We start from the raw sequence: 23,587 nt of genomic DNA, 5'->3' as shown, positions 1-23,587 counted from the left end.
ACCAATGACATCGGTATAAAAAGCGAGGAGATCGTGAAGAGAGAATTCAGGGTGTTAGGCAGGAGCAGAAAAGTAGGAACTCAAGGGGAGGAATCTGAGTAGGAATCTCGGTAGGAATTACTTCCTGTTTCATGGGCTAAAGAGGGCAAGAATAACATGATCAGGAATATTAATGCGTGGCTGAGAGCCAGGTGTAGGGGCAGGCCTTCCAATTCCTGGATTATTGGGGCCTCTTTTGTACGACCTGTACAAAATGCAGATTTGCACCTGGGCCCAAAGGGATCCAATATCCCAGCAGGCAGGTTTAATATACATTTTATGGAGGTTTTAAACTAAATAGATAGGGGGATGGCATCCGGAGCGATAGGACTGTGGAAGGGGAAAACAGAAATAAAGATGATTGAAAAGACAGGCGGAAGATGAGGCATAATCACAGCCAGTGGGATGTGTTACAGGGCAATAGCGGTGTGATGCAGTTAAAACAGAGAGGGAAAAAAGAAAACCACATTAAGTACTGGAATCAACATGTTATTTTTTTTTAATGCACGCAGAATTAGAAATAAAATGGACGATCTTAAAATTCAGCTACAGACTGCCCGGTAGACTTTATGACAATCTCTGAAACTTGGCTAAAGGATGCCTGTCATTGTGAGCTGAACATCCAAGGACACACGGTGTCTAGAAAATAATGGTTAGTAGGCTGATAGTGGCGTGGTTCTGTGAAAAATAAATAACATTTAATTATTACAAAGGTGTGACATAGGATCGGAACGTGCAGAGACGCTTTGAATTGAAAAAGAAATGGCAAGTGTAAATGTACCCTAATGGCAGTTATATACAGGTCTCCAAACAGCAGCAGGGATGTGGATTACAAGTTACAGCAGGAGATAGAAAATTAGTGCTAGAAAGTTATGTCATGATAGTCCTTGAGCATTTCGAAATGAAATAAGCATTGTAAAATGAAACTGGACCTCAAGAGAGGGTATTTGTACAACGTCCAGGGGATGGCTTCTTTGAACAACTTGCTGTTGAGCTCACCAAGGAATAGGCTGTCCTGGACTGGGAGTTTAGCAATGATCCGATAATAGTGCGTAAGGTTCAAGAAGCCTTAAGCAACAATGTTCACAATACGCTTGAGTTCACTTTGAAATTTGAGAAGGGGAAACTAAATGCCAATATGTTGGACTGTTAGAGCAATAAAGGAAATTTGAATGCCACAAGATGGGAAATGCCAATGTTGACTGCAAAGGGACACTAGCAGGAAGGACAGCAGAGCAACAATGGATAGGTCCTGCAGAAAAGGAGGGAAGTGCAAGACAGATATATTCCATATAAGGTGAAATTTTCGAATGCATGTAGGACACTACGGTGGATGACAAATGAAGTCAGAGCCAAAGTAAAACCAAAAGTGAGGCATGCAAGGAAGCCACAGGTACAGTACAAAACCGCGTTTTGTAAGCTTTCAAAATCTTGTGGAATGTAACAAAGAGGCTCATTGCGAAGGAAACGTTGAATTATGACAAAAAGCAGGCGTCTAATACCAAAGAAGATCCTAAATGTAAGTATCTAATAGGTAAAAGACAGTTGTAGTTAGAACTACGTCCAATGGAAAATAACGCTGAATATATTGCAATAAGAACGCCGTGTTGGCAGAGGAAGGGAAAGCGTATTTTGCAAAAGCCTTCACAGTGGAAGACATCTGCAATATTCCGAACATTCAAGGGTGTCAGGGAAGTGAATCTTCTGCAGAGAAAATTGCGACTGAGATGGTGCTCAGGAAGCTTAAAAGGTTTGAGGGTGGATAAAACTACCAGACCTGATGGAATGCACCTTTTGCTTTTGAAGCAAGCAGGTGGAGAAATTGCAGAGGCAATAACAATGATCTTCCAAGAATCGATAGATTCTGACATTATACTGGATGACAGGAAAATTGAAAATGTTACCCCACTATTTCACAGGGGTGGAAGGAAGCAGAAAGGAAACTATAGAACTGACATCAGTGGTTTCGAGTTTGTTGGAGGTATTGTTAAGGAAGCGATTACGGCGTACCTGGAGGAACATGACAAGATCGGCCAATACCAGTATAGTTTCCTGAAAGGAAACTCCTGCCAGACTAATCTACCGCAATTATTTGTAAAAACTGAAAAGCACGGTAGAAATGGGGATGCAGTGGGTGTGATGTACTTGCATTTTCACAGTTTTCTTGACAAGGTGCAGCACATGAGGCTGTTTGGCAAGAGGCCATGGTATTACAGAGGAGTTACTAGCATGGAATGAAGGGATCATAGTCTCGCTGTCTGGCGTTTTCCAGTGCAGTTCCACAGTGGTCGGCGCTTGGACCGCTGCTTTTTAGAATGCATGTCAACGATTTGGAGTGTGCGATTAATGGATTTTTAGCAAAATCTGCTCTAAATATGAAGACAGGTGGTGGAGTGGGTAGTGCCGAGGAAACAGGGAGCCTGCTGAGGGCATTAGATACTTTGAAGAATTGAAAAGAAATGGCAAAAGAAATACAGTACAATTTTGGAAATGGTATGGGCATGGACGCTTGTTTAAGAAATAAACGGACAGATTTTATTCAGATTGGAAGAAAACTCAAAATTCAGACATGCAAAAGGGCCCTTTGGCTGTCCGTGTGCAGGATGCCCACAAGGTTATCTTCCAGGTCCTGTCGGTGGTGAACAACGGGAATGCAATGTTGACATTCATTTCCAGAGAGATTGAATAAAATAGCAGTGACGTGATAATGAGGCTCTGTAAAGTTCTGGTTTGACCACACTTGAAGAGTTGTGTGCAGTTTTGGGTACGCATTTTAGAAGGAATAGAATAATATTGGAGAGGGTTCAGAGACGATTCACCAAAATGCCTCCAGGAATGAAAGGATTACTCTATGAGGAACGTCTGACAGTTCTTGGGCTGTATTCCCTTCCGTTCAGGAGAATGATGGGGATCTCACTGAAACCTTCGAAATGTTAAAAGGCCTGAACTGATTAGATATGGCAAAGTTATTACCCATGGTAGAGGAGTCTAGCACAAGAGGTCACGTCTTCAGGATTGAAGGACGTTCATTTAGAACAGAGATGTGGAGAAATTACCTTAGTCAGAGTGTGGTAAATCTGTGGAATCTGTTGCCACAGCGTCTTTTGAGGACAAATAATTGTGGGTATTTAAGACAGAGTTCTTTATTAAACTTTACATACGGCTCATATTCTATACCTCAACAGCATGGTCCGGGTCAGTTTTGCCCCGGCTCAAAATGCCCTCAAAACAAGTGTCTATACAAAATTTTGAAACACAGATATATTTAGAATGTATAAATTGCCTATGTGACATTAATAAATGGGTGATTAATGTTAAATTCATATTTCAAATATCTAAAATACATTTCCATTGATACGGTTAGAAAATGACACAGAACAGCCTCAATCTAAAAAAAATGTAGCACCTGTACGAAAGTATAAATTTTTAAAATATTTTTATTTTTGCTCATTTTGTATCACGTTAAGAAAAGTCATCAAATTTCGGCTAAAAATGGCATATAGGGTATTTTTACTGCTGTCGAATGTCACAACGCGTCAAATTTGACCCGAGCAGGATGTAAGGGTTCAACAAGTCACCAAAAGGCATGAGGTTAAGGCAGTGGAGTTGGGATGACTGGAACAATTTAATCAACTCATGACTAATAGGCGGAGCAGACTCAATTGGTCGAATGGCCTACTCCTGCTTCTATATCTTATTGTCTTGATATGGTCTACATTTCTGCGGAAAGAGTGTGATGAATTTACCACTTGCAGCTTACGGACGTCGTTGCATACATTTATGGCAGGGTTTGAGAGAGTGATTTCGTACGTTTTGCTCAGATTTTATGAATTTGCTTTTCATTTCCACCTGATTTTTTGCTGCCTTGAATTTCGATTATTGTTTCTGAGTTTAAGATATCTCATGCCGTTTAAATAATCACATATTGCAAATGGAAAGTGAAAAGCTTAACCAGGTATATATTTTGCGGAACTCATTTACTCAATTTCTTCTGAAAACTCGACTTACCCCTTCCAGCTTTACTTCCTGCCTCGATTTCTGGATCTTTTACTGAATCAGGATTACTCTCTTCTCGTTGATTCTCCAAATTTTCATCTGCATTAGAATTGCCCACTGGAAGCATATTCAAAAACAACACGGAATGAACGAGGTGAATGCCGGCAAGATGTCTAGAAAATGGAAATCATAGAGCTGCATATCTCTTTACCGATTAAGTAAAATTCTGAGATAATCTCTGGTAACGACAAGAGTTTACCAGGAATGACTCGACAAATTACATTTCTGGAAAACAATGGCAGTAAATATGATATTGAAATGTCGACAACCGGAAACGTCCTGTTTGGAAACGAAGTATGAAAATAAACAACTACAGATCAGGAATAATAAGTCGAGAGAGACCATCTGCAATTCAACTGAAATGTAGCATCTTCGTAATGAAATATTGAGCGACTGAACACAGCTGAACGGTTGAGAAGACAGCTGAAACGTCTCCACCCAGGCAAGACAGCAGTCCCGGATGGTGTCAGCCCCAGGGTGCTCAAAGGCTGCTCCCCCCAGCTATGAAGAATACTTCACAATATCTTCAACCTGAGCCTGAGTCTCCAGAGGGTTCCTGTGTTGTGCAAGGCGTCCTGCCTCGTCCTTGTACCGAAGACGCCGCGCCCCAGTGGTTCCAATGTCTACAGACCGGTGGCACAGAGCTCCCACATCATGAAGACCCTGGAGAGACTTGTTCCAGAGAAGCTCCGGCCAATGGGTAGGCCACACTTAGACCCCCTCCAGTTCAGCTACCAGTCCAGACTATTAGATGAGGATGCCATCGTCTACCCGCTGAACTGTGTCTACGCCCACCTGGACAAGCCAGCGAGCACTGTGAGGATCATGTTTTTTGACTTCTCCAGTGCGTTCAACACCGTCCGCCCTGCTCTGCTGGGTGAGAAGCTGACAGTGATGCAGGTGGATGCTTCCCTGGTGTCATGGATTATTGATTACCTGACTGGCAGACCACAGTACGTAGCTTGCAACTCTGTGTGTCAGACAGAGTGGTCAGCAGAACTGGGGCTCCACATGGGACTGTCCTGTCTCCCTTTCTCTTCACCATCTACACCTCGGACTTCAAATACTGCACAGAGTCTTGCCATCTTCAGAAGTTTTCTGATGACTCTGCCATAGTTGGATGCATCAGCAACGGAGATATGGCTGAGTACAGGGCTACGGTGGGAAACTTTGTCACATGGTGTGAGCAGAATCATCTGCAACTTAATGTGAAAAAAGACTAAGTAACAGGTGGTGTACCTGAGGAGGGCTAAGGCAACGGTGACACCTCTTTCCATTCGAGGGGTCAGTGTGGACATGGTGGAGGATTACAAATACCTGGGGATACGAATTGACGATAAACTGGTCTGGTCAAAGAACACTGAGGCTGCCTACAAGAAGGGTCAGAGCCGTCTCTAATTCCTGAGAAGTCTGAGGTCCTTTAACATCTGCCGGACGATGCTGAGGATGTTCTACGAGGCTGCGGTGGCCAGTGCTATCATGTTTGTTGTTGTGTGCTGGGGCAGCAGGCTGAGGGTAGCAGACACCAACAGAATCAACAAAATTATTCGTAATGCCAGTTATGCTGTGGGGGTTGAACTCGACTCTCTGACGGTGATGTCTGAAAAGAGGATGCTGTCGAAGTTGCATGCCATCTTGGACAATGTCTCCCATCCATTCCATAATGTACTGGTTGGGCACAGGAGTACATTCATACAGCGACTCATTTCATTGAGATGCAACACTAAGCGTTATAGGAAGTTATTTCTGCCGGAGGCCATCAAACTTTAAAACCCCTCCTTCGGAGTGTCAGGCACTCTAAGCCAATAGGCTGTTCCTGGACATTTTCACTTGGCATAATTTACCTATTGTTATTTAAATATTTATCGTTTTATACTGTTGTATTTCTACGCAATTCTTGGTTGATGCGACTGTAAGGAAACCCAATTTCCCTCCGGATCAAAAAAGTATGTCTGTCTGTCTGTCTGACATAATAAAAAAAAACTCAAAAAGCATTTAGAATATAGCAGGTCGAGGTAGGTGGTCATTAAGAGCGAGGACGACTTGAATCGTATATCTCTGCAATCTTGAAAATTAAGTGGATGGAGTTAGTCACTGGAGCATGCTTCCAGAAAATACACGGTCGGAAACAGATGATCAGAAAAGTAAAACTCCCAGATTCTGGAAATCACAAAAAAAGAAAGTTTTATTAAATAAACAAAAAAAAGATGCATTCAAGTTCAAAATGATTTTATCATCAATGTACATTTACGTCAGTATATACAATGAGGTTCGTCTTCTTGAGGGCATACTGAAAAAATATAACTATAACTATAACGGAATCAATTAAGTTGCCACCCATGTAGGTGGTACAACTGGAGAGCAGAATACAAAAAAATCTTTGTAAATGCAAAGAGAAGTAATAATGATAATTAATAAGTAAATATCCAATATCCATAACATGAGATGGAGAGTCAATGAAAGTAGCCCACAGGTTGTCAGTGCATGTCTATATTGAGACAAATTAAATTGAATGGAGTTATTCACTCTAGTTCATGAGCGCGATGATCGAGGGCTATTAACTATCCCTAAACTTTGTGGCGGAAGACGAGAAGCTTCTTTCTGCTAGTGTTTTGTAGAGACCTAAGGGACTGTTGTATCGACTACGTCTCGTTGACTCCTATTCAAAGCCATTAGTTTTCCCACATATGGCTGTAATGCAGCCAGTCTACATATCATACATTACACATCTGGAGATATTTGTCAAAGATTTACATGTCATGCTGACTCTCCAAAAACTACTAAGAGAAATGGGCGACCATTTAAAATAGAAATGCAGATAAACCCCTGTGCCCATCCTCCTCAGTAATCGTTATCCCTATTTGGATGCTGTGAGAGGATTCTCTTGACAGAGGACGACCACAGCGATCGGGTCACCGGCACTGAGTATGGTTCTGTGGTGCAGAAGGGAGAGAAGATGAGCAATACGGTAGTGATAGGGGATTCCACATAGAGGGGACGAAACTGCTGGTTTTACCATCCCGATAGGGACACCCGCATGATGTGCTGCCTCCTAGGTGCCGGCCTGCGGTATGTCTCGTTTCGGGAACTGAGTATTGTGAAGGAACATGGTAAACAGCCAGAACTCTAGATAAACGTCGGTAGCAATGACATAGGTAGAAAAGGGGAGGAGGTCATGAAAATAGAATTCAGTGCGTGAGGTAGGAAGCTGAAGAACAGGACCTCCGGGTTAAGAATATCAGGATTGCTGCCTGTGTCAAGAGCTAACGAGCGCAAGAAGAACATGATCAGGCATATCAATGTCTGTCTGAGAGATAAGTGTAAGGGCAGGGTCTCAAAGTCCTGCATTATCGCGGGCTCTTTTGTACGAACTGTACATGAAGAATTGCACCTGAACCCAAACGGATCCAATTTCCCAGCAGACATCTTTAAAAGACCTTTTAGGAATGGTTTAAAGTAATTTGACAGGGAGATGGCATCCGGGCGATAGGACAGAGGAAGGGGAAAACAGAAATGAATCAAAGATAGCGTTCAACACAGATGATTGAAAAGACAGGCAGGAGATGAGGCATAACCACGACCAGTTGAATTTGTTACAGAACAATAGATCAGTAATTCAGTTGAATCAGCAAACAACAATGAAAATGTTATTTTTATTGCACGCAGAATAAGACTTATAATGGACGATCTTGAATTTCAGCTACAGATTGCCCAGTAGACGTTGTGACAATCTGTGAAACATGGATATAGGTCGGCTGTCATTGGGAGCTGAACATCCAAGTTTATACGCTGTATGGGAAAGAAAGGTTAGAAGATAGATGGGATCTAATGGCAGTTGTATACAGGCCTCCAAACAGCAGCTGAGATGTGGATTACATGTTACAGCAGGAGATAGAAACGGTCTGCCAGAAAGACAGATAATGTCGTGATAATTGTTGGGGGTGTTAACATGAAAGTGGATTGGGAAAACTAGGTCAGTACCGAACCTCGAGAGAGAGAATCTGTAGAATGTCTAAGAGATGGCTTCGTAGAACAACGTGCCGTTGAGCCCACTAAGTGATCGGCTGTGGTGGATTGGGCGTTGTGCCAATGACCTGATATTAGAGCTTAAGTTTAAAATGAGTCTGAAGGAACAATGATCACAATATGATTGAGTTCACTTCGAAATCTGAGAAGGAGAAACTACACGTTTGTAAATCCCAATATGTCGGAATGTCAGCGGACTAAAGGAAATTGGAATGCAATTAGAGGGGAACTGCCAAGATTGACTGCAAAGGGACTCTAACAGGACGGATAGCAGAGCAGCAATGGATAGATTCTACATAAAAACAGAGACATGCATGACAGATATATTCCAAATAACGTGACATTTACGAATGCTAGAAAGACCCAACGGTAGACGACAAATGAAACCAAACCAAATTAAAAAAAAAACAAAGTGAGGGAATATAAGGATCCACAGGTAGTGTTAAGATACAGGTTTGGTAAGCTTTCAAAATCTTGCAGAAGGAAACTAAGAAGGCCATTGCGTAGGGAAAGGTGAATTATGAAAGAAAGCAGAAGACTAATGTCAAAGAAGATTCCAAAAGCTCTTTTTTTGTATATAATGGGTAAAAGACAGTTGAGGGTAGATATACGACCAACAGCACATGACGCTGAAAATATTGTATTAAGGACGCAATGATGGCAGAGGAATGGAATGTGCATTTTGCAATAGTCTTTACAGTGGAATACATCTGCGATATACCGAACATTCAAGAGTGTCAGGGGAGTGAAGTATGTGCAGAGAAAATTGCGACTGAGAAGGTGCTCAGGAAGCTTAATGGTTTAAGGGTGGATTAAACTACAAGACCTGATGGAATGCACCCTGTGGGTCTGAAGGAAGTAGCTGGAGAGATTGCGGAGGCAATAACAATGATCTGGATAACTGGAAAATTGAAAATGGTACTCCGCTATTCAAGAAACGTGGAAGGTAGCAAGAAGGAAACTATAGAATTGTTAGCCTGGCATCAGTGGTTTTGAAATGGAATCGTATCATTGTTAAGGATGAGATTACGGAGTACCTGGAGGAACTTGACAAGATCGGCCAAAGTCAGCATGGTTTCCTGAAAGGAAAACCCTGCCTGACTAACCTACTGCAATTATATGAGGAAGTTCAAAGCACCGTATACAATGGATGAGGTGTACTTGTATTTTCAGAAAGTTCTTGACAAAGTGCAGCACATGTAACTGCTCAGCAAGAGGTCATGGAATTACAAGCGAATTAATAACGTGGGTGAATCATTGGCAGAAAACGGAGTGGGAATAAAGGAATCATATTCTGGCTGGCTGTGGTTTCTCAGTGGAGCTCCCCAGGGTTCGGTGTTGGGACCGCTGTTTTTTATGATGTATGTTAATGAGTTGTAGTATGCGATTATTTGATTTATAGCTACATTTTCTGTTCATACGAAGACATGTGGTGGAGCGTGTAGTGTTGAGGAAACAGAGAGCCTGCTGAGGGAATTAGATATTTAGGGGAACTGAAAAAATTGGCCAATGAAATACAACTTTGGAAAGAGTTTCGTCATAGCCTCGGGCAGAAGAAATGAACAGGCAGAGTTTTATTTAGCTGTGAAGAAAATTCCAAATGCAGACATGCAAAGGGACATGGCTGTCATAGTGCAGGATGCCCACAGTGTTATCTTCCATGTTTTCTAGGTGGTGAAGAATGAGAATGGGATGTTGACATTCATTTCTGGAGGTATAGAAGATAACAGAAATGACGTGATGCTGAGGCTCTATCAGGCACGGGCAAGACCGGACTTGTAGTATTGTGTGCAGTTTTGGGTCCGCATTTGAAAAAAGAAATATATATACTAATATTGGAGACTGCGATATTGACTATTATATTGACTATAATATTGACTGCGATTATCGAGTGCTATTAACCATGACTAAAATTTCTTGCGGGAGAGGTGAATCCTCTTCCTGGCAGTGTTTCGTGGAGTCCTAAAGGACTGCCATATTCAGTGCTTCTTGTGGACTTTCGCTCAAGTCCATTAGTTTCCCACATGTGGCTGTATATCAGCCAGACAACGTATTCCCTATTGCACATCTTGAGATGCTTCTGAAGATTTAGATGTCATGCTGACCCATCAAAAACTTCTAAGAAAGAGGGGTGACCATTTAAAATAGAGAAGCGGAGAAACCCCTGTGGCCATCCTCCTCAGTAATTGTTATCTCGATTTGGATGCTGTTGAGAGTATTCACTTGATAGAGGACGGCAATGGCGTTCGGGTCAACGGCATTGAGTATGGTTTAGTGGTACAGAAGGGGCAGACGATGAAAAATGCTGTAATAATAGGGGATTTCACAGTGAGGGGAAGAGACAGCTGGTACTATCAGCCCGATAGAGGCACCCGCCTGATGTGCTGCATCCTAGGTGTTTGGGATGTTGTTAAATGTTAATGTTAAAGAAGACTTAATCAACAATGATCACACCATAATTCAGTTCAGTTTCAACTTTGAGATGGAGAAATTAACTTCCGATATGACGGAATGTCAGTGGAACAAAGGAAATTGGAATGGCATAAGAGGGGAACTGCAAAGGTGTGCTGCAAAGGGACACTAGCAGGAAGGATCAGCCGAGCAGCAATGGATAGATTATCTATAAAATGAGGGAAGTGCAAAGCAGATTTATTGTTATTGTATTGCAGGGTTATTGTATGAGGAACGTCTGACAGCTCTTGGGCTGTATTCTCTTGCGGGCTGTATTCTCTTGCGTTCAGGAAAATGAAAGGAGTGTCTCATAGAAACCATCCAAATGTTAAAAAGCCTTAACAGAATAGATATAAAAAAAGTTATTTTCCATGGTAGAGGAGACTAGTACAAGAGGTCACTCCTTCAGAAATAAAAGATTTTCATTTAGAATAAAGTTGCTGAGAAATTTCTTTAAACAGAGGATGGTATTCCTGTGGAATTTGATGCCACGAGCTGCTGCGGAGTCAAAACCAATGCGTGTATTTGATGCAGAGCTATATTGGTTCTTTCTTACCCTTACATACTGTTCATATTCTATTCCTTCGCAGCATGGTCCGGATCAGTTTTGTCCCAGTCGAAAATCCCCACATAACAAGTGTCTATACCAAATTTTGAACCACAGATATATTTAGAATGCACGAATAGCCTATCTGACATTAATAAATGGTTGATTAATCGTTAATTAATATTTCGAAGATCTGTAATCCATTTCAATATATAGGGGTAAAATTTGTGAACAGCACAATTGAATAAAAAAAATTGTGCCACCTGTACAAAAGTATATATAATATATAAAAATATTTCCATTGTTCTGCATTTGGGGTCACTTCAGGAAAAGCCATCAAATTTCGGCAAAAAATGGCATTTACAGTGCTTTTACTGCTGTCAAGGTTCAAAACGGGTCAAATTTGATCCAAACAGTATCTAAAGGTTAAGCACGTTCTTCAAAAGTCATGGGGATAAGGCAAGGGAGTTGGGATGACTGGAAGAATTTAATTAACTTTCGATTAATTGGCGAAGAAATCTCAGTTGATCTTATGGTCTACCTTTGCTCCTATATCTTTTTGTCTAGTTAGGGTCCACATTTCTGCAGCAAGATTTGATGAATTTACCATTGGCAGCTTATGGACGTCTTTAGATATATTTATGGCAGGGTTTGAGGGTGTGTATTCGTACGTTTTGCTCAGTGTTTGTGAATTTGATTTTCGTTTCCAGCTGTATGTTTGCTGCCTTTAATTTCGATTAATTAAGATATTAAGAGATTAATGTATCTAATGCCGTTTACGTATTCACATATTGAAAAGAGAAAGTGAAAAGGATGTTAGCATGTCTAGATTTTACGGAACCCATTAACTCAATTTATTCTGAAAACTAAGCTTACTCCTTTCAAATTTACTTCCTGCGTCCATCTCTGGATCTCCTGCTGTAATAAGATTACTCTCCTCTCGTTGGTTCTCCAAATGTTCATTTGTATTAGGCGTACCCACTGGAAACATATTCAGAAACAACACGGAATGAACCCGGTGAATACCGGCATGTTTTCTAGGAAATGGAAGTAATAGAAGTGCATGGTCTCTTTATTGATTAAGTCAAATGCTGAGATAATCCCTGGTAACGACAAGAGCTTTCCAGCAATTATTCGACAAATTACATTCCTGGAAATGAATGGAAGTACAGATAATATTGAACTGTCGACATCCGGAACCGTCCTGTTTGGAAACGAAGTATGAAAATAAACAACTACAGATCAGGAATAATAAGTCGAGACCATCTGCAATTCAACTGAAATGAAGCATCTTCGTAAAGATATATTGAGCGACTAAATACATAATGAAAAAAAATACATTTCAGAAGTAGATTATAGCATGTCAAGGTAGATGGTCATAAAGATAGAGACTGCCTTTGAAACGTATGTCACTGTAATCGTGCAAAATAAGTGGGTGGAATTGGTCACCAGCGCATTTATGCAAAAATATACGGTCACAAACAGATGAAAGTAAAACGCCTAGATTCAGGAAATCACAAAAATGAACATTTTATTAAAGAAACCAAAAAAAGCCACGTTCAAATTCAAAATAAATTTATTAGCAAAGTACATTTATGTCACTATATGCAATTAGTTTCATTTTCATTATATTCACAGAATAATAACTATAACAGAATCAATGGACCACCCAACTAGCTAGTACAACTGGAGTGCAGAATACTACAATCTGAAATGTCAATTTTGGGACTGATTAAGTTGAGTGAATTTATTCACTCTGCTTCACGAGCTCGATGATCGAGGCCTATTAACTATCCCCTAACTTCGTGGCAGGGGACGTGAATGTTCCTCCTGTCAATGTTGCCTGGAGACCTGATGCACTGCCATATCCACTACTTATTTTTAGCTTACTTTCAAGACCATTGGTGCTCCCACACGTGGCTGAAATGCAGCCATACTGCATATTCTGCATTACACACCTGGAGATGTTTGTCAAAGTTTTAGATGTCATGCTGACTCTCCAGAACCTTCTAGGAAAGTAAAAGAGCCCCCGTGCCTTCTTCATATTTGCACTTCTGAGCTGGGCCTAGGACATTTCCTCCTAATTAATACACCAAATAATTTATAGTCGATAACTCACTCTGCTTCTCATCCTCCGTTGAAAACTGGCTAGTCGATCTCTGATTTCCTTCTTCTGAAGTCTTTAATCAACTCTTAGTTCTTACTGACTCTGAGTAAGAGGTTGTTTTCATGACACCTCTCAGCCGGATATCCGACCTCCTTCCAATATACTGTTTAATCAGCACGTTTGTTTCAGTCTGCTACGACTTATATTCAGCAAACTTAATTACAGCATTGGAGCTGTGTTTAGCCAACCAGTGCTATGTGTAAAGGGAATGGAGCAGGTTACTAAACATACAGTCTTCCGGTGCACCTGTGCTGATGTTAGTCGCGGAGGACATTGTTGCCAATGCGAATTGAATGGTGTCCGTAGGTTTGGAAATGGATGATGCAATTTCACAAGGAGGAACAGCGCCCAAGCATTTGGAGCTTTTTGACTACATTGGAAGGCATGATGGCATTGCCGTTCACAATGACCATTCTGATGTGCGCATCTTTGCTGAACAAATATTCCAGGGTTCATTCAGGTGGCAACGGCTCTATTGCTCGGGGAGTCAATTTGAACTTGTTATATTTCATCACCAACCTTTCAAAACAATAAAGGAACGCGGACACAAGTTCGGTTGGGCAATTGTCATTGAGTCAAGTCACCACGCTTTTTCTGGAAATACCAGTTCCTTTCTTGTGCACCGGTATAATTGAAGCTGATTAAAGGAGATGGGGACCACATAATGCCGAAGCAAGAGGTTATAGAAATCAGTGAACATTCCAGCCGGTTGTACAGCACACTTTTAGATTTGGCTGTGTACCCTATCTGGCCTGGATGTTTTTCATGCCATCAAGGAGACGAAAGTCTACACATAGGTCGGTTTCAGTGACTGAAATAACGGGATCATCAGTGGATTTGGGACGTAGGTGGACCTGATCGATCCTCAATATTTGGACGCTCATATCAAGAACAGAAGGCATTGAGCTTATTTGGAAAAGAAGTCCCATTATCGTCTATGTACCTGAATATACCTTGAGAATATTCAAGCTACAACAGTCGAGCATCTTTGGATCATCTTTAGATTATCTTTGGATGATTCGTTTGTTGCAGAATTGGCACTTCGCAAGCAAAATAGCTTTTTGGAGCACTTGCAAATTTCTGGTTCTCTCGTGATGCCGGATCTCATGATTCCTCCCGGACTCTGATTGGTGAGTTCCCTAAATGCATTGTACGGAGACATGCGTCTATAGCTGTTTTTCTAATGCTTGTTACAATCGCTGTTTATTCATTCAGATACGCAGATGACTTTTTTTTTAAAACGGCCTCGTTCACTGACTCGACGCAATCCCGCAGAATCTCTTCTGCTTCCCGGGACTAACTTTTAATCTTTGGAGCTTTGCTCTCTAGCCACTGCCTGTGTGTAGAAAGGAGGACAGCCAAATCGTTGGATTTACTGAGATGCGGTCTGGGCCTGAAGCGGTTGGCGTAAAATGAAGACGTAACACTTTGTTAATACTTGAATAGTCAGCCCGCTTTTGAATGTAAAGAAATATGCATTGTCAGTTACATGTTTGTTTCGTCACACATAGTTGGACCTGGTAAGTTTTGACAGCAATAAAAAGTTTCATTTTCTGTTTCCAACATCTGAGGTGCTCTTGCTGGTTTCAGTTGCTTTGAAGAAAAAGAATAACGAAACACCTCTGTGCTTCGTTATTTCGAAATTGAAGATCGAACTGCCGGATCCACGGATAAGCATCAACAGTCTTGGACTATATTCATCAGAATGTCGGATAATGTAGCAGGGTTGTATAGATGTATATATAACATCACGAATGAGATAAATAAGAGGAGCATCCTTAGGGTTATCTCGGGTTTGTGGAATCGACAATTAGTGTGGTGAGATTTAAGGCAAGAAGTGAAAGGTTTAATAGGTACCTAAGATGTAACTTTTTAACACTGAGATTTTTACTCATATGCTATGCAGACACAGGAACTGGAAAGGAGAGTTTAATTGCCACGGGTCTTGGACTGATAAAGTGATAGTAAAATGTTAATTTATATGGGGAGACATATCCTAGCACCTCGTTTATATGACGCCGCAGCTAGGGCAGATGTTTTCAGTATTTCGTCATTATATGCGAATCCAACCAGTCCCCGTAGAGCAAGTAAACTATTCATTCCAGCGTGATTTTAATATCTGATCTGTCTTTCTCTCCTCAGTTAGCTCAATAAGGCTTGTTTATTCCTTCAATCTACTTTCTTAATCGCATGCGCACTTCCCTCTTGTTCTCTACCTTTCTTTCTTTCTACCATTATTTTTCTCTATTTTCTCTTTCAAATATTCTCTCGTACATTCTTCTTTCTACCCATCTTTCAGTCTTATTTTATTTTGATTTATTCGTGCTTTCTTTCAGTCTTTATTCTATGGTTTCTTTTCTTCTTTCTTCCTTCCATTATTTATTTTAATTTCTCGCTATCTCTCTCGTTCTCGCTCTCTCTTTCTCTTTGTTGCGTTCTTTCTATCATTCGTTTTCGTTGTCTTTGGTCCAAGGTCTTATGTCTCAATCCCTCCGTTCGATAAAAATGACTTCTTGTTGCGCAATCATTCGAGTCTGCATCAAGGATCTTGAAGTATGCATGTTTATTTTTTTGATAGAATTGCTGTTCATGATTTCAACGGATTTCGGTCAGTTAATTAAAGCGGCCGAGAATGGGTGCACTTGATTATTGTCCTGCTTAGTGCGATTGTCAGATTATTCCTACCTCAGTTTTCCCCTTTATTTCTTATTATGACAACGCTTTATACATATCATAGATTAATCAGAAAGTTGCATGATTTCAGCTATTGAAATATATGCAGTAATTTTACTAAGTAGAACAATTAAAAATCATATTGAAATGCTTCAACGAGATCTCAATGGCTTTGACGAAGCCATTTTAAAAATTTATGATAAATGATTGTCATTATTTATAAATATTCTGAGAATAAGTCTGGAAACTGTCTCATCATGCTATACATGAAAATTTGGGAGACGGAGGGAAACATACACAATTCAGAACTGGTCCCCTGTTCATTAAAGCCAGGGCTGATGAATCATTATTGAAGGGGAGGTATTACTACTTTAGCCTTCGTCAAGGCAAACGATTGGAAGAATCACAGTAGCGATAAGGAAAAGGAAATGCCTCGTGGATCTATCAGAAAGCGAATACAATTTGCTTGCTTTACAGAAGCCTAATTCAAATGAGCTGTGGTTAGAATGTTTAAGGTATAATAAATGCTGCGTTGTAGTTTAAAGCATTACAAATAATTCACCGGTATATTTCACAAACAATAGGTGGAAGTTGTAGTGTCTACCACTTTCTTGTGCTGGTCGTTATAGATTTTGTACTTACTTCTCAATTGACGGGCGTGGAACCCTGTATGGCCATCTTTTTCTCTATTGTCAGCAGTGGGTCCTGCATGATCAGGGGTAGATTTCTTCGGCAGATACGCAAATGTCCCCATCAGAAGTATGAAGAAGATGGAAAGCCGAGAAAAGCTGTACTTGATCTTACACATATTGGCATATCTGTCAACAATGCAAAAAACAATATGTGGAAGGTTAGTATAGTAGTCAGCATTTCTGTATGTACATCGATACTATATCGTAGTAATCCCGGTTCCGCTGTTTTCAATGCTGATAGTTCTTTCTAAAGTATTTGATGGACGTCATATAGATAATGTACATAGTGAACGCTGAACTCCCCTGAGAATATTTGCTTAAATAACAACGCACTTTCTCCATTCTTTGAGATGTCGATTGAGAACCTCGAACAGTACAACACAGTAGCAGGCCTTCAAACAATGGCGTTTTCAATAGCCTGATATGTACCATAATCACAGTCCTGCGCTACCTACGCTTATGCAAGATACGCTTAAACATCTCTATCCTATATTCCTCTCCTGCAATGTAGTTGCACATTCGAGATGCCCAACACTGTATAAGTGAATTACTCTGTGTAAGTTGTCGACATCTCCTACATTAGAAGGCAAATACTCTCCATGAGCACTATGGAGTCCAGTAGCCCCATGTTATTTTTATATTTTATTTCCTGTTACCTAAGCTGATCAATTTATTCACAAAGATTGGGTTATGCCACTGCTGCAGCACGCAGCCCTCTCGTGTAAATATATATATTTTTTCAATCATAGGGATTGGTTATTCTGCATTTGGGTTCCCCATAATACTTGCAGAGATCAATGGCATTTAATTATCAAACCTGACTGATGCATATCTTGTCATTCTATCCTGTTTCTGATTTTCGGTTTGTCAAAAATCGTATACTTGTTCTTTAGTGAGGAAATCATGGTAAGCACCACGTTAGCGCAGTGATTGGCGGGACACTATTACAGCTCAGGGCGTTCCAGAGTTCAATTTCTGGAATTCAATTTCGGCGCTGTTCTGTAAGCAGAATCTGAACATCCTCACTGTGGAACGCCTGGAATTTCTTCGGGTGCATTTTACAGACTTACAAGGTAGGTTAATTTTTCATTGTAATTTTTTCCGTGATGACGTTAGTGCTAATCGGGCTTGTGGGATTGCCCAGGGGTTAGGGCTCGAAAAGCAGAATCAGTTAAATGATACAATTCGGGGAGAGTTCTAGTAAATCTTTGCTGTACTTTCTTCAAACCCTCCGCGTTCCTCCTGTAATAATGCCACAGGAATTTAATTAAATGCTGAATTTTCTTTTATGCTGACTCCCGAATTCAATTCCTCAACTAACGGACGCAGACATTCAGAACTCTTATTTAGCAGTTTATGAACTACCGCAGTCAATTTCTGGTGTAGCACCCAAGTCCTCTCCGTACTTCATGACAGTCAATGATCCTGCCAATAACAAGTTCTATTAACATTTGATCAACCAAACTCTACCTCCTCAAGTTTGGCCGAAGGAACGTCAATCTACCCTTCCTTCGGGTAATAAAAACGATGAAAATGGTCAGTATGGTCTGTGATGTTTTCTCAGTTTCATCGGTTTGCATCTCTTGTTAAATTAGTATCGTTTGCATTTTCATGTTCTTTCAACAAAAGGCTGATACGTTCTTTTGGTGCTGTTACGATTCCTAAAGCTAAGGAAGCTGGATACCTAATGATGATGCCTTATGATATTTGTCAGGTGACAATTGCACAATCTGATCAGGTCTTGGCCCCACCTTCTATGAACTATTATGCTGGCATTGGAGAGAACCCAACTGAGGTTGTCGAGAATAATACCAGGAACATAACGTTTTATGTATGAGGATTGATTACTGAATTAGGGTTTGCACTCACTGAAGTGGTGACGATTGGGCAAAATGGATGGGGGGTGGGGAATGAAAATTATAGAGTATTGAAAGGCCTGGATAGAGTGGATATTGAGGGGTGCTTACTCTAGGGCGGTCTCAAGAATCAGAGGGCACGGCCTCAGAATTCAAAGATGGCCCCTGACATGAAAGGAAGAGAAGTAATTTTATAATCTAGTGTGTGATGTACCTGTGGAATTCATTGCCATACACCATAGTTTAGACCAATCATCAGGTAATTTTAAGTGGTGTGACACGTTGCGGTAGTAGACAGAAGGATGGGTTTGAGAGTGATAAAATAATTCAAAGAAAATGGAATTGCATCCCAGATCAATGGGCCGAATGACTGGTCATGGTCTAATTCAAGTAATGCACTTTCACACCAGAAGTTACATTTTCTGTTTGATTCATGTACTGATAGCAGTGGAATGAGCTATGAGCACAGTGAGGAAAAAAAAACACAGTTGGCTTGATTCCAGTTGCCTGATAATGAAGAACCAGTTTACCTGATTCTTATGTCGCTAATGCTGGTGACACCAGACTCAGGGAAACGTGATACAGTCAATTTCCGCGTCTTTAAGTTCACATGCAATAAATGTATACTCTATCCTATTGACTTCCATTTTTGTTTATTTTACTGTTTTCCAGTCTGTCGACAGTTGGTTGGAAACCAATAGCTTGGATTCTTCAGATTATTCATTGATGCTGTACCTACCGTCCATGAGGAAAGGATTTTGAACGAATCTACCCTTATCTAACATTCCAAGCATAACAATATAACGCTTAATAAAATAAAATTTTTAAAAAAAATCTGAAGTACGCCAAATGGCCCCCAAATTATTCAATATGATTGTCGTTAATTTTGCAATAAGTCTCTACTGCTGTCTGCAAGTTTACTGATGAGCTTGTTACTACTCTTTAAATGACTTGTGTTATTTAACCGTCATGCCCTCTGCGGTAGGGTATTCCATAGATTTTCCACTGCCCACGAGAGTTTCCTGCACACTTCATGTCTAAATGACGTGGCATATCGACATTCAGTGAAGTACGATGTGAAAATGTCTAACTATTTGTTAAGGGCATATTTCTCCCTCCAAGAAGTGATGTGCAGCTGCCCGAATGCAAGCATCAGTTATCGTACCAACTTATCCACTTAACGCTAATGAATCCATTGTACATTACTTCTCAATCGAGGAAAAGAGTGATTGGCTTGCAGGAGAGGTAATTTACCAGATGACCAAAAGATACGTTCCTGGCACGTGATCATTCTTCTTTGTCTACCTCAACTCTGCGGATCTAATAATATAGTAAATCAACCCTGGCCATCCACAGATAGTATTGTATGTCTGGAAACCGTTTCCAGATCAGATGAAAGGATGAGCAAGGTGCAACTTCAAGGGATATTCAGATTCATACGCAGATTTTGACTATAGTAAGAGCGAAATTCTTAGAGGCTATCAACACTCAGAAAATGCTGAACGAACTCAGCAAACTTGGCAGCATCTATGGAAAACAGTCGAACCGAGATCCTACATCAGGATTGGAGAAAAAGATGTCAGAGAGGATGAATGCTTCCTCACATGTGTACAGAAATGGTGTTGAGAGGGATAACAAATCAAGACTGATGGATTGACAGAACAGACACCGGAAAAAAATCTACTTCGAAGTTTATAGAACACAGAATATAAAAAACCTACAGCACAATACAGGGCTTTCGGTCCGCAAAGCTGTGCTGGACATGTCCCTATCTCAGAACTATGGCTTCACCCATAACCCTCTATTTCTCTAACCTCCATGTAGCCATCCGGGAGTCTCTTAAAAGACCCTATCATATCCGACTCCACCACCGCCGACTGCATCCCATTCCAAGCACTCACCATTCCCTGCGTCAAAAGTCTTACCCAGACATCTCTTCTATACCTACTTACAGCAAACTTGAAACTGTGCTAACTTGTGCTAGCCTTTTTCACCCTCTGGGATTGGGGGTGCCTTTGACTATCCACACGATCAATGCCTCTGATTATCGTGTACACATATATCAGTTCAGCTCTCATCCCCCGTCGCTCCAAGGCGAAAAGGCCGACTTCACTCACCCGAATGTAGAGGAATTAGGGGAGATTTCATTGACATTTACCGAATGTTGAAAGGACTAGTTCGGCTGGATGTGCAGAGGATGTTTCCTATGGTGCAGGGGAGGGCTGTTATAGAAATATTTCGACGGTTGAAAGGCCAAGGAAGAGTAAATGTCCAGGGAATGTTTCCAATGCTAGGGATTCAATGACAAGAGATTCAGGTTAGAGGTGAGAATGCAGAGTAGGTATGATTGTGTGAGAATAAAAGTCCAGGCTAGCGGGCTTAGAAAATATTGTTTTTCATAGATGTTTAAGCCCTAGGTAAGAGGAAGAAGGAGGTGAACAGCAAGTATGTCACCCAGGAACGTGATCTAGAGGAGAATAAGGAATTCAAGACTGTACTTAAGAAGGATATAAGACCAATAATATAGGAGCAGAATTAGGCCATTAGGCCCATCGATTCTGCCGAGCTATTTCATTATTTCCCATTCAGCCCCAAACTCTTGGTTTCTCCTCTTAAAGCTTCATGCCCTAAATATCAAAGAGCCCATCAAATTCTGCCTTAAGCATACACACTGACTTCGGCACAACGGCCGTCTATGCTAACGATTTCCAAAGATAAATCAATCGTTGGCTAAATAAATTCCACTTCATCTCCGTTCTAAAAGGACACCCTTCTATTCTGAGCCTATGTAATCTGGACGTACACACTCCCACCGTTTCCTGGATGGTAGCTGCTGGGACAGCCTGTGCTTGGTGTTAACCAGGTCCCCAGTGATCATTCGGTATCATTTTGCACACATGTCTTTGTAAATGTCCTGAGTAGTGGGAAGTTCATATGTACCTCTTTGGTTGAGAAGATGTTGCATTTTATTAATAAGGATGTGGTATCGCGGTATTTGTAGATGACTGAACAATTAAGTCAAAGTCTGCATGGTTTATGCTAGGGGAATTATTGCCTAACTGATATGTTAGACTTCTTTGAGGAAGTAACAAGCAGGGTGAACAAAGGAGAGGCAGTGAATGCCATTTACTTGAATTTTCAGAAGGCACTTGTTAAGGTGCCTCACACGAGGCTGCTTAAACAGATAACATCCTACGGTGTTACAGTAAAAATAGTGGCATCGGTAGAGGAATAGCTGCCAGCTCAGGTGTCGGCATTGAGGCCGTCAGTTTTGTGGCAAATTTTGATATAAATGATATAAAGATAGTTGTTCGGGTAGGTAGAGCTGAGAAAGCAATGCGATTGCGGCATTAAATTGCAAAAATGGGCAAATAAATAAATGTGACAGATGGAATAGAAAAGTTGGACAATGTATGATAACATATTTTGGTAAAAGAGAGATTAGAGGCGACTATTATCTAAATGGGGATAATGTTCAAACATCAGAAGTGCAGAGAGACTTAGGAGTCTTCGGGCAAGGCTCCCAGTAGGTTTATTTACAGATTGAGTCTGTTGTCTTGAAGACAAATACAATGTTGCATCTATTTCAATGGGAGTCCACTATAAGAGCAAGGAAACAATGTGAACCTTCATAAGACACACTCAGGCCGCACATAATGAATTGTCAACAGTTCTCGGCCCTTTATCAAAGAAAGGATGTGCTATTGTTGGAACGTGTCCAGATAAAGTTCACAAGCATGATTCAGGAAACAGAGGGGTTAACATACGAGAAGCGTTTGACAAATTTGCGCCTGTGCTCACCCGAAAGTAGAGGCATAGTGGGAGATTTCATTAAAACCTACCGAATGTTGAAAGGACGTGTTCGGATGGATGTGGAGAGGATGTTTCCTATGGTGGGGATTTCCACAAGTAAAGGGCACAACATCAAAATTGAGAGCAAACTTCCAGAACAGAAGTTAGGAGCAGTTTTTTATAGCCAGAAAATAGTAAATCTGTGGAATGCTCTACCGTAGACTGTGGTGTAGGCGAACCCGCGTTATATTAAGGACAGAATTTGATCGTTTCCTGATCGGACAGGTAATTAAAAATACGGCGAGAAGACAAGAGCATGGGGCTGAGTGGGATCCGGCATCGGCCAAAATTGAATGACGGAGCGGACACGATGTGCTGAATAGCCTAATTCTGCACCTATGTATTAATGTCTTGTGGTCACTGGGTTATTTTACCTTTAGCCCTCTATTCAATTCCGGTTCATTGCACAACACTCAATTCAGAATATATCAGCCCCAATTGAGATCAACCTCGATCTGCTCCCCAATGTCTTCTCCAATACGTGCTGCCCCTTTTAAATCCAGCGCCAAACGATTTTCCCAATTTAGTCGCATCGTCAGATCTCCCATACTATTGGAAAATTGCACATTTGGCATGAATTTTCAACCTGCCTTTTTCAGGATGGCTAACAGAAGGAATCAGTTTATTTTTGCTGACTAGGTGAAAGGGAATTAAAACGGTCTGTACAAATATATCTAGAACAAATTGATATCAAAAGACAATAATGTTGTCTCAAAGGTCAGCGTGATCATCATCTGTGTATTGATCTCCATGTAGAGTGCACCGAAGAGAGACGAAATAACAGTGAAATCATGGACTTTATGCATATTGCAGAGGAGGAGTTACCTTTTGACATGGGGCATATTAGTTTGGACACATCCTTTTTCTCTGAGAGGTTGTTCCTTCAGACCCTGTGGAATGCTACCGCAAACACTGCAGGAGTCCTAACAGCGGGAAGTATGTTCAAGTATTTGCCACAGGGAACTGTGGAGGTCAATGTTTATATAGTACAGAGTTTGGTAGATTCTTGTCTGGTCAGGACATGAAGGAGTACAGAGACAATGCAGGAGATGGCTGATAAGTGGAAATATGGATCAGTCATCATGAAATGGCGGAGCAGACCCAAAGGGCCAAATGTCCTTTTTGGGCTCCTCTAATTCATTAGATAATGGTCCTGCGACAGGAGATTACAGGCTGATTATCATGACGCCGGAAGTAGGTTAGTTAGTTATTTTCATGAGCAAGCAAA

The 23,587-nt window shown here is 41.0% G+C and overlaps 1 protein-coding gene across 3 annotated transcripts in view; it reads right to left on the bottom strand.

Moving 5' to 3' along the window:
- The window catches only part of LOC132386050 (uncharacterized), a 158,051-nt gene that overhangs the window by 109,035 nt on the left and 25,429 nt on the right, over positions 1 to 23,587 (bottom strand). For all 3 annotated transcript variants that reach the window (XM_059958340.1, XM_059958342.1, XM_059958341.1), the window contains 2 exons: positions 16,602 to 16,777; positions 4,048 to 4,152 (listed from right to left, as the gene is read on the bottom strand). In XM_059958340.1, coding sequence (XP_059814323.1) covers positions 4,048 to 4,152; positions 16,602 to 16,777 — 281 coding nt within the window. The remainder of the gene's footprint in view (positions 1 to 4,047; positions 4,153 to 16,601; positions 16,778 to 23,587) is intronic.

The sequence above is a fragment of the Hypanus sabinus genome, unplaced genomic scaffold (genome assembly GCF_030144855.1).
Source record: "Hypanus sabinus isolate sHypSab1 unplaced genomic scaffold, sHypSab1.hap1 H_1, whole genome shotgun sequence".
Lineage (NCBI taxonomy): Eukaryota > Metazoa > Chordata > Chondrichthyes > Myliobatiformes > Dasyatidae > Hypanus > Hypanus sabinus.
The sequence above is the reverse complement of the archived record's forward strand: the minus strand, read 5'-3'. Positions and strand labels throughout refer to the sequence as shown.